The sequence below is a fragment of the Canis lupus genome, chromosome 27 (genome assembly GCF_011100685.1).
Source record: "Canis lupus familiaris isolate Mischka breed German Shepherd chromosome 27, alternate assembly UU_Cfam_GSD_1.0, whole genome shotgun sequence".
NCBI classification, from domain to species: domain Eukaryota; kingdom Metazoa; phylum Chordata; class Mammalia; order Carnivora; family Canidae; genus Canis; species Canis lupus.
The window spans coordinates 42,718,432-42,734,376 of NC_049248.1; the positions used below are offsets into that span (position 1 = coordinate 42,718,432).

Below are 15,945 nucleotides of genomic sequence, written 5' to 3' on the forward strand. Positions count from 1 at the left end.
AAAAGTGAAAAAGAACTGGCACAGCATTCCACAGTCTCATGATAGGCTGGCTGTGTAAGACTCCTCAGGCATCTCATTAAAGGGATTACTCAGCCATTAGGGGGACCAGATGGAAATGTGGATTCAGTAAAACTCTCCAAACAATTCTGATACACAAGCAGGTTTAGGAACTAGTGTGACCATTGTACAAATGCCTAACACAGAGTCCTATAGGACTGCTACCTCTCTTACTCTCTATGGGACAACTGTTAATATAGTCTACAATTGTATTAGCTCTTTTGGGAAGATTGTCCAGAGTAAGGAGACCATATTGGAGAACAATTTTCAACACATCATAGAAGAGCTGAAGGAACTGGAATTACTTGGTCTCAAAGAACTGTAGCAATTGTCAAATACTGCAGAGTAGGGCATGGATATAGAGTGAGCGTTAAGCTTAAATTTCTCTAGCTTCACAAGGTGGAACCAGCTTTGGGTCTAAATAAGAAAGGGCTTAGTAGTTGAATGATTTCCTGTTTGGAAGCTGTTGATGCCTTATTCCTGGAAATAGAGGCTGTTAGGAATGTTGGGGAATTCCTGCCTGGGCTGGAAGGTTGGCATCGATAAATGAAAGATCTTTTCAATGCTAAGGGTTTGGGGTTTTTTTCTCCTTTGTGACTGTTTTTGTGGCTTCCACACAAGAGTTTCAGTTTTCTGATTTTTCTACAATGAATATAGAATTCTTGAGTAAAATTGTTTTCATTCTTTTTTGTTTTTCTTTAGAAACAAATAATGTTTATATGTCCCTCTACCCCAATTGTGTTTTGGAAGTTCGTTCTTTTCAGCAAGGACTCTTTATCTATCCCCGTATCCCTGTCAAAGTCCCATTTATCAAGTCTGAGGGATACCTGTGGGATTTTATTGAGGCATCTGGCTGGCTCAGTCAGTGTAGCATGCAACTCTTGATCTCGGGGTTGTGAGTTAGAGCCCCACATTGGGTGTAGAGCTTACTTTAAAAAAAGATCATTCATAAATAAAAATTTATCACTAATACTATGGGCTTTTTTATAGTATTTCTGATTTTCTTGTTTCTAAAAACGGTGGGTTTCTCTTCTCATAAAAGTTGGTTGAAAAAATAAAATTTTTTTAATAAAATAATTTTTATTGGTGTTCAATTTACCAGCATACAGAATAACACCTAGTTAAAATGTTTTTTGAATTTGGTTTTTTTAAGTGAAGGTCACTATTTAGAAAATGAATACTAGGGCAGCCCGGTGGCTCAGCAATTTAGTGCCACCTTTGGCCCCAGGGCCTGATCCTGGAGTCCCAAGGATCGAGTCCAGAGTTTCACACTGGGCTCCCTGCATGGAGCCTGCTTCTCCTTCTGTCTGTGTTTCTGCCTCTCTCTCTCTCTCTGCGTGTCTCTCATGAATAAATAAAATCTTAAAAAAAAAAAAAAGAAAATGAATACTATTCTTATTAATTAATGAAATACCTTACAATGGAGGCATGTCTCTTTTAGGGGAATGAGACATTTCATACCTCTGTAAGGGCCTTGTACATTGAATGGCACTCTGTATGAGTATTCAGTGTTTCTTTTCAGGTAGCCATAACTAATGCTAATGCATAGCCTTCAGTACACATCATTATAGTAGTCTGTGCTAAACTAAAAGACTACTGAATAAACAGTTTATTTATTTATTTATTTTTTATTTGAGAGTGAGAGAGAGCACAGGGGGAGAGGGAGAAGCGGACTCCCCACTGAGCAGGGAGCCCAATGCAGGGCTCACTCCTAGGACCCTAAAGTCATGATCTGAATCAAAGGCAGCCACTTAATAGACTGAGCCATGCAGGTGCCCTGACATAACAGTTTATAGATGTCTAGTAGATTATTGTACTTTTAACCTGAGATTGAAAAAAATAGAGCAATTTATTTTTATAAATCTGTCTTCATTACCAATTAATAGAGTTTTATTTTTCACAGAAAAATTTTGAAAGATCTATCTTCTGAAGATACACGGGGCAGAAAAGGAGACGGAGAAAACCCTGGCGTTTCTGCTGTCACTTCTATGTCCGTTCCGACTCCCATCTATCAAACTAGCAGTGGACAGTACAGTACGTATAGGAATAAATTTTTACAAGATGGGCATACAAAAATTTAACTTTTTCATAAAGAAGTGGGGTATAGTCATAATGAAGAAGACTGTCCTGCTTTAATAGTGAGGATAATTGAAGAATAGCATTTTGTGCCAAAAACAATGCAAAGTACTTTTTCAGCATGATTGTGTTTACTTCTTACAACAACTTTATGAGGTAGGCAATTATCAATTTATGAAGAAATTCATAAAGCCTTAGAGAGGTTAGATCATGTCCCTAAAGTCACACAGCTTGTAAGTGATATGCTTACTTTGGAGTTTTGACAGATCTACCGCAATCAAGTTAGAATTTTACACCTCACAGAATTCTTTGTGCTATCTATTTGTAGACGATTTCTCTTTCCATTCTTTTTTTTTTTTAATATTTATTTATTTATTCATGAAAGACACAGAGAGAGGCAGAAACATAAGCAGACTCCTCCCAGGGAGCCTGATGTGGGACTCGATCCTGGATCCCAGGATCATGCCCTGAGCCAAAGGCAGAAGCTCAACTGCTAAGCCACCCAGATGGCCCTCTCCTCCATTCTTTTTTTTTTAATTCATGAAAGAGAGAGAGAGAGAGAGAGGCAGAGACACAGACAGAGGGAGAAGCAGGCTCCATGCAGCGAGCCCAACGTGGGACTTGATCCCGAGACTCCAGGATCATGCCCTGGGCTGAAGGCAGGTGCTAAACTGTTGAGCCACCCAGGCTGCCCCCTCTCCTCCATTCTTTTTTTTTTTTTCAAGATTTTATTTATTCATGAGAAACACATAGAGAGGGACAGAGACACAAGCAGAGGGAGAAGCAGGCTCCACGCAGAGAGCCCGATGTGGGCTCGATCCCGGTCTCCAGGATCAGGCCCTGGGCTGAAGGCAGCGCCAAACTGCTGAGCCACCAGGGCTGGCCCCTCTCCTCCATTCTTAAGTCCTGTTCTTCGAGTCTAGTTGACTCTTGCCACAAAATCTATGTCCCATCTGAACACTGGTGGACATTCAATTGGTTATTTTGCTTCTGTTCATGCTGTCATTGTTTTCCATACTGCAGCCAAAGCAGTTTATTTAAAATGTCAATTAGATCACACCACTTTTCCTCTAGATCCTCCAGTGACGCTCCATCACACCTAGAATAAGTTCTACAAGGGTAAGTTAACATCCAGGCTCTGGCCTTGCTTACCCAACTCCAATCTCATCTGCCACTGAATGGCATTCTTGCTGTTTCTACAACACATGAAATTTGTTTCTGCCTCAATATATTTGGGCTTGTTATCCCCACTGCCTGGCACATTATTCTCCCAGAGCCTCACATGACTTACATCCTCACTCCTGTTCCGCTTAAATGTCACTTCCTCACAGAGACCACTCTTCTTAAAATACGGTCTTTGGTTAACTTTCTTATATTTTTAATAGCATTTATATATGATTATTAAAAAGAACATGTTAGTTTAATTATAGATTTTATATATAATTAAAGATCAGCTTATTTATGATCTGTTCTCAAGGATAAGTTCCTTGAGGGAAAGAACTTTGTCTTGTTCATAGTTGTAAACCAAGTATAGAGGGCCTGGTGCATAGTAGGCATTCTGTGAAATTTGTTATGAATAAATTATAGTTAAAGAATATATAGGGGATCCCTGGGTGGCTCAGCGGTTTAGCGCCTGCCTTTGGCCCAGGGTGCGATCCTGGAGTCCCGGGATCGAGTCCTGCATCAGGCTCCCAGCATGGAGCCTGCTTCTCCCTCTGCCTGTGTCTCTGCCTCTCTCTCCCCTTATTTCTATCATGAATGAATGAATGAATGAATGAATGAATGAATGAATGAATCTTAAAGAATATATATATAAAAAATACCACCTCAGTGAGGACACATAAGAAACTGAGACCATGGGCAGCCCCGGTGGCACAGCAGTTTAGTGCCACCTGCAGCCCAGGGGGTGATCCTGGAGACCCTGGATCGAGTCCCACATCGGGCTCTGCATGGAGCCTGCTTCTCCCTCTGCCTGTGTCTCTGCCTCTCTCTCTTTCTTTGTGTCTCTATGAATAAATAAAATCTTAAAAAAAAAAAAAAGAAACTGAGAACAAAGTACAATACAAACTAGTATGTAAGGCAGCATGACCCAGTAGAACTTCCTTGATGATAAAAATGTTTTATGTTTGCATTGTCCAATACAGTAGCTGCTAAGCCACGTATGACTACTGAGCACTTGAAACGTGGCTGGCAAGACTAGGAACCGAATTTTTTATCTTGTTTTAGTTACTTTAAAGTAGCTACTTGTGGCTAATGCTACTATATCAGTGCAGATTTAGAGTATATTCAACCAGGGGAATACACATGTTAAAAGTAGGAAGAGGGTGCCTGGGTGGCTCAGTCAATTAAGCATCTGACTTAGGTCATGATCTCGGAGTCCTGGGATCAACCCAGGACTCTCCTTCTCCCTCTGCCCCTCCTTCCTGCTTATGCGCACCTGTGTACTTTCTCAAATAAATAAAATCTTTTTAAAGAATAAATAGGAAGATATGTTACAAAAATGTTACAATTCCATGTTGTCACATACAATTCTATGTTGTCACATACACATGATTTAACATCAAAAGACAAAAAAAAAAACATCAAAAGACATACACATCTATAAATATGTTGTACGGATACACATATTTTGATATGTATTGATAGATCAGTCTATATGAACATAGGAAAAGATTAGGAAGGATATACACCAGAAATAATGGTTACCATGAGGTAATGGGGTGGCCAGTGGAATAAGCAGGGAGAGAGAATGAGAGTATTACTTTTTATTTATATACTTATATTTTTATATGTGTGTATATATATTGCGGGTTGCAGAAGAGATTAAAAATATTTGCAATATAAATTTAAAACAAATCTCTGCATCTAAACGCTGTCGTTACTTCTAAAGTCGTGTAAATTAAAGTATGTAGGAATACTTGTTGTGTGGCAGTGGAGGAGGGATAATTAGAAACTCCAGAAAAATTATTTTCAGTTAAAACACACATGTCTAGACAAATGTGTTTTGGCTTTCTGGTCCAGAGTGTAAAAAGAGGGACAAAAAGTTACATAATGATAATCTTAAGAGTGTACCGAGATGAGGCATTAAATTCTAAAGGGGATTTATTATGTGGGATTGCATAATGCTAAAATGTTTTCTATTCCATCAGACCTTTTGAGTGTTTCAAAGTTTGAGAGGAGGGCAGCCTGGGTGGCTCAGCAGTTTAGCACTGCCTTCAGCCCGGGGTGTGATCCTGGAGACCTGGGATCAAGTTCCATGTCAGGCTCCCTGCATGGAGTCTGCTTCTCCCTCTGCCTGTGTCTCTGCCTCTCTCTTTCTGTATCTCTCATGAATAAATAAATAAATACTTTTAAAAAATAAAATAAAGTTTGAGAGGAAAATATTAACATAAATGAAATTTATTGAAAAATATTTGGGGGGGGCATATAGTAATGTGATCTATAACTGGGCTTTCTCATGACAAACCTTACTGGTGATTTTTCTCTAGGAAGTGACTTGAATAGATTACATTTTTAAAATATCACCTAGGTAAGTAACATTTAGTACATTTTAACAGTGGTTACCACTGGAAAGCAGAGCTCAGAAACAGTATGAAGATTTATGTTTTCATTATATAACCTTTAATCCAATTAAAATTTTTCCATAAGCATAGTCTATTCAAAAATACTTTACACACACACACAAAAAAAAACTTTACACACACAAAAAAATACTTTACAGCTTATTTGTGTGTGTGTTTTAAGATTTTATTTATTCATGAGTGACACACAGAAAGAGAGAGGCAGAGACACAGGCAGAGGGAGAAGCAGGCTCCATGCAGGGAGCCCATCGTGGGACTCAATCCCGGGGCTCCAGGATCACACCCTGGGCTGCAGGTGGCGCTAAACCACTGCACCACCGGGGCTGCCCAACTTTACAGCTTATTTGTTTTTTTGTGTTTTTTTTTTTTTTACAGCTTATTTGTATAAAAATTACAAACTATGTTAATGTTTCCTTCTACTTATTTTTCCTTTAAAAGCTAGCTATTGATACCCTCTCCTACTGCACCAGAATTAATGTGACAGCATTAGCAATTAGCATGTGGTGCTTCATGGAACCTAAAATGTGTTTTGACTAATCAGTTATATTGTAGTTTGAGACTAAATTTAAGATTGGTGCATCTGAACTATAAAATTTTACAGATAAATGCCATTTTATTTCTTTTACCTATAGTTCAAAGTAGTCAACAGTTATCAAGTGGAACTGCATTCAGACCTGTTTTAATAAATAGTGTTTAGGGGTATTTTTCACCAATCCTTTGCAATTTAGTGTATTGTATAGCCTTACAAAAGCTATGTTCTCTCTTTGGTTAAAGTTGCCATTGCCCCAAATGGAGCCTTACAACTGGCCAGTCCAGGCACAGATGGAGTACAGGGACTTCAAACATTAACCATGACAAATTCAGGCAGTACTCAGCAAGGTACAACAATTCTCCAGTATGCACAGACCTCTGATGGACAGCAAATACTTGTGCCCAGCAACCAAGTGGTTGTACAAAGTAAGTATGCTTAAATGTCTATAGAAAACATCCAATGTACTTTCAAAGACACTTACGAATTAACTCAATCTTTTGACCACACAGCTGCATCAGGAGATATGCAGACTTATCAGATCCGTACCACACCTTCAGCTACTTCACTACCACAAACTGTGGTGATGACTTCCCCTGTGACTCTAACATCTCAGACAACTAAAACAGATGACCCCCAACTGAAAAGAGAAATAAGGTTGATGAAAAACAGGTAGGTAGTAAAATTGTATTGCCAGAATGGGTAATGTTTTTATAAATATCAAGACATAACCAGGTGTTAACTGGAAGTGCATATTAAAAATGAGAGAGGTTTGGGACACTTGGCTGGCTCAGTCGTTAGAGCACATGACTCTTGATCATGGGGTTGTGAGTTTGAGCCCCGTATTGGATATAGAGCTTACTTTTTAAAAAATGAAGAGAGGTTATATACACTTTTTTAAACTGAGTGTTAGATTATGTCTAGTTCATTTCCAGTGCACCACTGCATTCCATTGTTTATCTCTTTATTTCATATATTGTATCTTTTGAATAGTACTGTTAAGCAGAGCTTTTCAATTTATTTTGTTCTTGTTGGGCTGACAAAAGTTAAATGAAAATAATAATTTGCTGCTAGCCATTGACAGCAAGAAGAGGAAAGAATTCCTACGAAAAGTGATGGACGCAGAAATGATCCTCAAAAATTAATTTTACCCATGAATATATAGCAGTGATTTAACCTCTAGAAACATTTATTTTCATTTTAAATGTATTTTAAACATAGCTATATGTACATCAGCCATGAAAAACCATCAGTTCTTTGAGAAATAAAAATGAGTCGCCTTCTCAGTGAGTTCAAGGGGAAAAAAGGAGAGAAAGGATACCAGTAAATTATATTAGGAACCAAAAAGGGGAGATATCCACAGATAAAAAAATGTTTTTAAAATTACAATAGGATTCTATTTTCAGCTCCTCAACAATAAGTTAGAAAACCAGAATAAAAGGATGATTTTCTAGAGCAATAAAAATTATTATAAGAGGACCAGAGAGATGCATTTAATTACTTCAGGATAAAATGTTTCGTTACTAAAAATTAAGAGCAGATATCGTTGTAAATGAACTTGGTAACATGGCAGGATTATGTTATTTTGGAGGTTCCAGCAGATGTGTGCACTAAGACAAGAAACTAAGATGTGTAAATACTAGGAGAAAAACTGTATTTTTTTGCTGACTATATGATTGTGTACCTAGGAAACCGAAAAGACTTGTTAAAAATTAACTAGAATGAGACTTCTCTTTCTGACAGTATGACCTCAGCTATATAATATTTTTAAAAGCTTGATGAGGGGCACCTGGATGGCTCAGTCGGTTAAGTGTCTACCTTTGGCTCAGGTCATGATCCCAGGGTCCTAGGATCGAGCCCCACATCCAGAGTAGGAATTGTTTCCTCTTCCTGCTGAACAGGAAGCCTGCTTCTCCCTCTTCCTCTTCCTCTGCCTGCTGCTTCCCCTGCTTGTGCTCTCTCTCTGTCAAATGAATAAATCTTTAAAAAAGCTTGATAAAATATTAAAAAAACCCACCCCTTTAAATAATTAGAAGAGCTATCTGTTGAGGTTAGAAATGAACCAGAAGGGCAGCCCCGGTGGCGCAGCAGTTTAGCGCTGCCTGCAGCCCAGGGTGTGGTCCTGGACACCCGGGATCGAGTCCCACATCAGGCTCCCTGCATGGTGCCTGCTTCTCCCTCTGCCTGTGTCTCTGCCTCTCTCTCTCTAGCTGTGTCTCTATGAATAAATAAATAAAATCTTTAAAAAAAAAAAAAAGATGAACCAGAAGCACAAGACCATGAGGTTAATAAGCACTGAAGCAGCCCCTATATACTTTATAGATAAATTCAAATCTTTGTGATTGGTATAGCTTTGGTAATCGGTGGGGACCAGGGACAAAGCCTGGGGTTTGTGCAGGCTGGGAAAATGGATCAGAGATTCTTTTTCCTGAACTCAACACACAAGAAGTGCTTTATCCAAAACTGAGAGTTATAAAATTGACCTTTGAACAACAACGGTTAGGGTGCTGACCTCTCCTCAGTTGAAAATCCATGTATAACTTTTGACTCCCCAAAAACTTAGTCTACTGTTGACCAGAATCCTTACTGATAACGGTGGGTTAACACATATTTTGTATGTTAGGTGTATTATATACTGTATTCTTAGAATAAACTAGAGAAAAGAAAATGTTAAAATCATAAGGAAGAGAAAATACATTTACAGTACTATATTTATTGAAAAAAATCTGCATATAAGTAGACTCACAGTTGAAACCTGTGTTGTTTAAGAGCTATAATTTAAAAATGGATCTGGGTCCAAAGTGCCCCAACTTTTTGGAAGAAAGCGATCTCAACCCAGGCTTTGACAAATTCTCATACGAGTTCTAACAAATATAAGTTGAAAAATCACAGACTACCCAACCCCTAAAGTAATTTTTCACCCAAGATTAAACTATTTAGTAAGTGGTAGAGGTAGGATTTAAACACACATGTCCATGTTTCAGAGTCCAAAGTCTTAGATAATACCATACTACCTTTCAGGAGCTAGAAAGAGCAGATAACAGAATGAGATATGAGAAGTCTTCAGTTAATGTATCTACTATATTCAAAGGAAAAAAAAAAAAGGATGTCATTGAAAATCATCAAAGATGAAGAGACCATATAAAAATGATAAAAATTGGGAAAAATAAAACTGCTATTAGTAGCAAATATATATTCATCTGCTTAGAATATCCAGTAGAATCATCTACAAAGTATGAAAGCTTGAAAAGGAAACAGTTCTCTTCAACGTTGTACTGGAAATCTTTGGCAATTCAGTAAAACAGGAAAAGGGCAGGGGGCAATTACAAGAATTTAAATGAAAGAAAACTATTTTATACAGAATTGCCTATTTTTTAAAATGGACTTACAGAAAAATTATTAGAAGTAATGAATTTATAAGGCTGCTAAATATAAAGCCCGTTTTCAAAAATCATATTTCCTTACATCAGCAATGGTTTGGTAAATAAATAATTATTAAAAATATATCATTTATGTTATCAGCAAATAAAATACCTGAGAATAAATCTAACAAAAGATGTCTAAGACATTTATGAAAAATATTGTACAGTGATTTTTGAAAGACGTTAAGGAAGATCTAAATAAATGGAGAAATAAATACTATGTCCATAGATAATAGAAACTCAGTATTATAAAGATGATTATTTTTCCCCCAGTTGATCCATAGATTCAGTGCACTTCCAATCAAAACCCAAACAGGTTGTTTGAAGAACTTGACAAGTGATACTAAAATTGATAGAAGAGTAAAGGGCCAAGAACAGCCAAAATATTCCAGACAAGAATAAGGTGAGGAGATATCAAGTTTTATTTAAAGCTGTGATAACTGAAATAATGTGATACTGGCATTGAGAAAAAAAACAAAATGACCAAAGAAATTGAGAGCTCAAAAATAGATCCATGAACACATAAAACCCTAATACAGTAGGATAGATTATTGGGGGAAGGAGGAACACTTCAGTAAATGGTACCAGGATAATTATTGATATGTGAAAAAAATACTGGATTTCTTTTCTCACACCATACACAAAGATCACTGCAGATGGATAAAAACACAAATGTGAAAGGTGACATTTTGAAATTTTGTGGTGAGAATATGTAATTTTTTGGCTTCAGGAATAGGAAAAAATACCTTAAAACAACTCACACCCCCTCCCACACACAAACTTTAACATAAAAGATTAATGAATCTTCATTAATAATTTCTTTTCATCAAAATAGAGTGAAAATACAAGCTTCAAGCCTATAGAGGATACAGGCAGCATGTCTAACCCCAAAAAATGTGTTTGAAAAAATACAAATATCTTCAAAATTAATAAGTACAACCCAACAGAAGATAAATAGGCATTTCTCAGAAAACACAGGTGGTTAATAATCTTATGAAAAATTGCTTGCCCTTATCAGTAATCAAAGAAATGCAAATAAATACCACATACTCAGATACCATTTATCCCCACCCAATTAGCAAAAATCTTAAAGTCTAACCAGGAATTGGCAAGGTTTTGGAACAGTGAAACTCAAAGACTGCTTACAGGAGTGAAAATTGGTATGGCTGCTTTGAAATTAATTGGCCTTATCTTGTGTAGTTGATCTGGATGTGCTTCTTGACTCAGCTGTTACTCTGTGTATGTGCCTAAGACAGACTATTGCAGGAAGTATGCATAAGAATGTTCACACAGCAAAAATTAGGAAACCACCTAAGTATTCATCAGTAACAGAATGGATACATACATTGTACTTGTATTTATACAATGAAAGAGTGTTCATTTGTATCAACTGAGTGAATGATCACTGTAACATGAATAAATATTAGAAAAATAAAGTTGAATGAAAACAGGTTGTAATTTTAGAAAATAAGCACACTAAATTATATGTAATTTAGAGGCCTTTATTACTAAAACTATGAATATAAATAAAAAATTGAAGCTAATAATTGCTTTTGGGCAAAAGGCAGAGGGATGGAATCAGGAAAATGCACAGAGGGTTCTTTCAGCAATATTGATTATTTACTTATTCAATTGGGTGTTGGGTTTACATGTGTTCATTTTATAATTTTGCAGATATGCTTCATAACTTATAACTATACTACAGTCTTGTGTGTGTATACTATTCCATAATAAAAAAGATTTTAAACTACCGTGCTTTATAAGGAATTCAGCAATAAGTTATTTTTCTATGAATTACCATCTTGAAAATACAATGGGAAGTAATATTCACATTAGTAACATATCATAAAATACTTAGCAAATTCAATAGGAAAGACATAGGATCCACATTTTAAAGATCTTATTGAGAACTAAAACAGTATCGAAATATATAGAAAATACCGGTGTTCTTCGATGAGGGCCATTAATATAAAATATCAGTTCTTCCAAAATTCACATAGAAACTTGTTGTGGGGGATCCCTGGGTGGTTCAGTGGTTTGGCGCCTGCCTTTGGCCCAGGGTGCGATCCTGGAGTCCCGGGATCGAGTCCCGCATCCGGCTCCCAGCATGGAGCCTGCTTCTCCCTCTGCCTGTGTCTCTGCCTCTCTCTTTCTCTCTATGTCTATCATGAATAAATAAATAAATCTTTAAAAAAAAAAAAAGAAAGAAACTTGTGATTCAAGTTAGAATCTCTGTAGATCTCCGTGGAATTAGACAAAATAAAAGTTTACATGAAAGAAAAAAATACTCAAGAATGGTTAAGAACAGAAAGAGCTTACTTGTCATGTTAAGCATTGAAACATACTCTCTAATACCACGGTAATCAAAACTTGGTATCAGTGGGGTGCCCGGGTGGAAAAAACAACCCCAAAACTTGGTATTAGCAAAGGGGCAGACAGTAACATTAGCAAACAGGGTAAAGCCCAAAAATAGCTTTTTGTGTTAGTATACTTCTAAGGGACGGTTTATTTAATAAATGTTAACTGACAGCTCCACATGTGAAAGAAAATTAAATTGGACTCATTATTTTATATCACATACAAAAGTAATTCCAGGTAAAGATTTCATTGTGAAAAATTAAGCTATAGAATCTTTAAAATTAAAAGAAGAATATACAGTGCAGGGAATTTTAATTTAAGCCAAGAAAAAGACATTTATGGTATAAGATATAAAAATTTTAAAAATCTGAGAAGTCAAATGGTAGAGTAGAAAATAATATAAAAACAGATAAAGATGGGCAGCTCGGGTGGCTCAGCGGTTTAGCGCCACCTTCGGCCCGGGGCTTGATCCTAGATCATGTTGAGCTTCTGCATGGAGCCTGCTTCTCCCTCTGCCTGTGTGTCTGTCTGTCTCTCTCTCTGAATGAATGAGTAAATAAATAAATAAATCTTAAAAAAAAGAACAGATAAAGAGGGGCACTTGGGCAGTTGATTAACTGTCCGACTCTTGGGTTTCAGCTCAGGTCCTAAATCTCAAGGTGGTGAGACCAAGCCCCATTTGGGGCTCCAAGCTCAGCTTGGAGTCTGCTTAGGACTCCTTCTCCCTCTGCTCCTTCCCACCATGTGCATGTGTTCTCTGTGTCTCTCTCTCAGATAATCTTTTTTTTTTTTTTAAGATTTTATTTATTCATGAGAGACAGAGAGAGGCAGAAACACAGGCAGAGGGAGAAGCAGGCTCCATGCAGAGAGCCTGACGATGGGACTCGATCCCGGGTCTCCAGGATCAGGCCCTGGGCTGAAGGCAGCACTAAACCCCTGAGCCACCTGGGCTGCCCTTTTTTTTTTTTTTTTTTTTTTTTTTAAATAAAGGATTAATATGTATAATGCACAGAGAGAGTCCTTAGGTTGTTGTAATTTCCTTTTTTTTTTTTCTATTTATTCATGAGAGACACGCAGAGGCAGAGACCTAGGCATGGGGAAGAAGCAGGCTCCCTGTAGGAGCTCGATGTGGGACTCAATCCCAGGATCACACCCTGAGCCAAAGGCAGACAGACGCTCAACCACTGAGCCACCCAGGCTTTCCTGGTTGTAATTTCTCATTGTAAAACAGGAAAAGATATGAATAGAAAAAGGGTATGACTAGGCAAGTTTACATGAGAGATCCAAATGACCAGTATTTGAAAAGATGTTGAGTCTCACTAGTAGTTGGGGAAATGAATATGAATTAGCAGTGAAATATTCACATGGCAAAGATCTGTACCAACATAGAAATATCATTAAAATTGTGTGTAAAAAAATAAGTTGCAGGTAATACTTACATTAAGTACATAGTATAAAAAATACTCAATACTTTTCTACTTCTCTATTTATGTAATACATGCATGGGACTTCATAGAAATATTGTTAAGAGGACATGTACAAAACTGAGTATCAAGCACTGTTTGTAATTAAAACCTATATAAAAAATAAAGGAAGATAACCAGAGGACCCATAAATTTTGCTTCTTGATATTTGTCCAGGAAAAATGGGACATCTGTTCACAAAAAGACAGGTATAAGCATAGCAGCTAAAACTAGAAACAGCCCCAAAGAATAGATCGATAAACTGTGGTGATAGTCACAGTGGAATACACCCAGCAGCAGTAAGGGAAAAAACCACTGCACAAACATCAATGAAACTCAAAAATATAATGAGTGAAAGGAGACCAAACACAAGAGTATATACTGTATGACTCTGTTACAGGAGGATGTGGAATAGGTGATAAAAATCAGAACAGTAATTGTTGGGGGAAAGGACTGACCAGGACTGGGCATGCGGGATCTTTCTGGGACAACAAAGATGTTCTGTCTTGATAAATGTGTAGGTTATGCAGGTATATGCATTTGCCAAATCAGATTGAATTCTACGCTTAAGATCAATGTATTTCGCTCAATGGCGATATGGATGACCAGGGAGGATTAATGCGGTGCACTTACCATTTAAAGAATGTGAACTTTTTTTCTAACACTGGTTTTTAATGCTTATATTTAGAGAAGCTGCTCGAGAATGTCGCAGAAAGAAGAAAGAATATGTAAAATGCCTGGAAAATCGAGTTGCAGTCTTGGAAAATCAAAACAAAACTCTAATAGAAGAGTTAAAAACTTTGAAGGATCTTTATTCCCACAAAAGTGTTTGATTAAGAAAGAAATATTTTTGCAGACTTGCCTAAAATTAGATGGATTTTTTTTTCTAGTGGAGTTTTATAAATTAAAAGGTCAAAAATGAAGCTTTTTATTTAGGCTTTTGCAACTCAAATATCTTATGCAAGAGATCTGGTGACAGAAGATAAAGTAGAAAATGACCTCAAGGAAGTTACTGGCACAACTGGAAACACTGTACAAATTAAACCTACGCAAGAAGCAGGAAATGAATTTGCACCAATTTGAATTTTCTAAATAACAAGAATCCAAAAATGGCAGATAAGATGAAATTTGGTAAATTGATTTTTAAAATAAATCAGTTTACCCTGTAGGTTTGCATTTCTTACTGTTTCCTAAAATTTACCTTTTTCAGTTGTGTATGTGTGTGTGTGCGCGTGTACGGTTTTTTCTGCCGATAAATTCTAAATTACAAATATAAAAGAAAAGCTAATACCATAACTAAATATATAAATTATGTGTTCTGATTATGTATACTTGTTCTATTGTCAAATCTTTTAAATGGTTTTTTTAAAGTTTGTTTTTTGGACTTGAGAGGGGTTTTGAGACATGGAGTCACTATTTTTAGGCTTTGTCCTAAAAGGCATATAAGGTACATGAATGGAGTGTGGTGATTTTGTAACATTTTTTTATCCGAATGGAAAGAGAACTTCTGTTTAAAAGTTTGATACTTTTAAATAGCTTGTTTTTTGGTTACTCTGGGAATGGAGATTTTCTACGAATATATAATAAATTGTTTTTTGATTCTATATTCTGTATGCAGTTCAATATACATTACTTATTCTGTTGTGCTTTAATAGAATGGAATGTTTACAGGCCCTTGAGATGATATTAGAGTATTTTTTAAAAACCTTCTGAAGATGCATACCAAAGTTTTCCAAGAGGATTTTATAATCAATTTAATGTAAGGTTTATCAGATTCTAAAATAGTATGGTTATTAAGGCAATTTTATGTTAGAGTCTATTTTGTAATGTAGTGAATGGTACATTTCTAAGAAAAGTGACTGCCAATATATTTTTATAGCTAATCTTTATAAATTCTAAAGTTGAGTTTTTAATGATTATTTTAAATGTTTATATAGTTTGTTTAGTAAAAAAAAAATATTTTGCATCTCAAAGTATCATTTTTATATTATGAGAAAGTTTCCAGATTGGCTAATATTTGAATTGCAAGTTTTGTATACAGTTTATCCAAAGCTCAAGAATGCCCATCAGTACACCAGTGTTTAACCTCTGTATTCCAGTTTGTATACACTTTGAAATTGTACTGCAAAATTATTGTGCGCTTCTTACACAATATGTATCATATTGTTGTCTGTGAAATTAAAGGATATTTGATAAAATTAAGTTTGCTGAATGTAAAATATATCACTTGATATGTGGACAAGCTTCCTGATAGCCATTCTCTTCATTTTTTTAAAAAGATATTTATTTATTCATGAGAGAGGGAGTGGGGCACAGGCAAGGGAGAAGCAGGCTCCCTGCAGACAGGACTCGATCCCGGATTCCAGGATCACACCCTGAGCCAAATGCAAACACAACCGCTGAGCCACGCAGGTGTCCCTCAATTTATATGCTGATGGAAATAATTATTGCCTATGAAC

The 15,945-nt window shown here is 36.5% G+C and overlaps 1 protein-coding gene across 3 annotated transcripts in view; it reads left to right on the forward strand.

Moving 5' to 3' along the window:
- Positions 1 to 15,725, forward strand: part of ATF1 (activating transcription factor 1) — a 74,288-nt gene extending 58,563 nt beyond the window's left edge. For 2 of the 3 annotated variants that reach the window (XM_038577659.1, XM_038577660.1), the window contains 4 exons: positions 1,961 to 2,091; positions 6,489 to 6,671; positions 6,756 to 6,915; positions 14,175 to 15,725. In XM_038577659.1, the coding sequence (XP_038433587.1) occupies positions 1,961 to 2,091; positions 6,489 to 6,671; positions 6,756 to 6,915; positions 14,175 to 14,319 (619 nt within the window). In that variant the 3' untranslated portion in view covers positions 14,320 to 15,725. Of the gene's footprint in view, positions 1 to 1,960; positions 2,092 to 6,488; positions 6,672 to 6,755; positions 6,916 to 9,938; positions 10,069 to 14,174 lie in introns of all 3 variants that reach the window. The other variant, XR_005380146.1, reaches the window with a different exon arrangement.
- Positions 15,726 to 15,945: the final 220 nt, after the last annotated feature.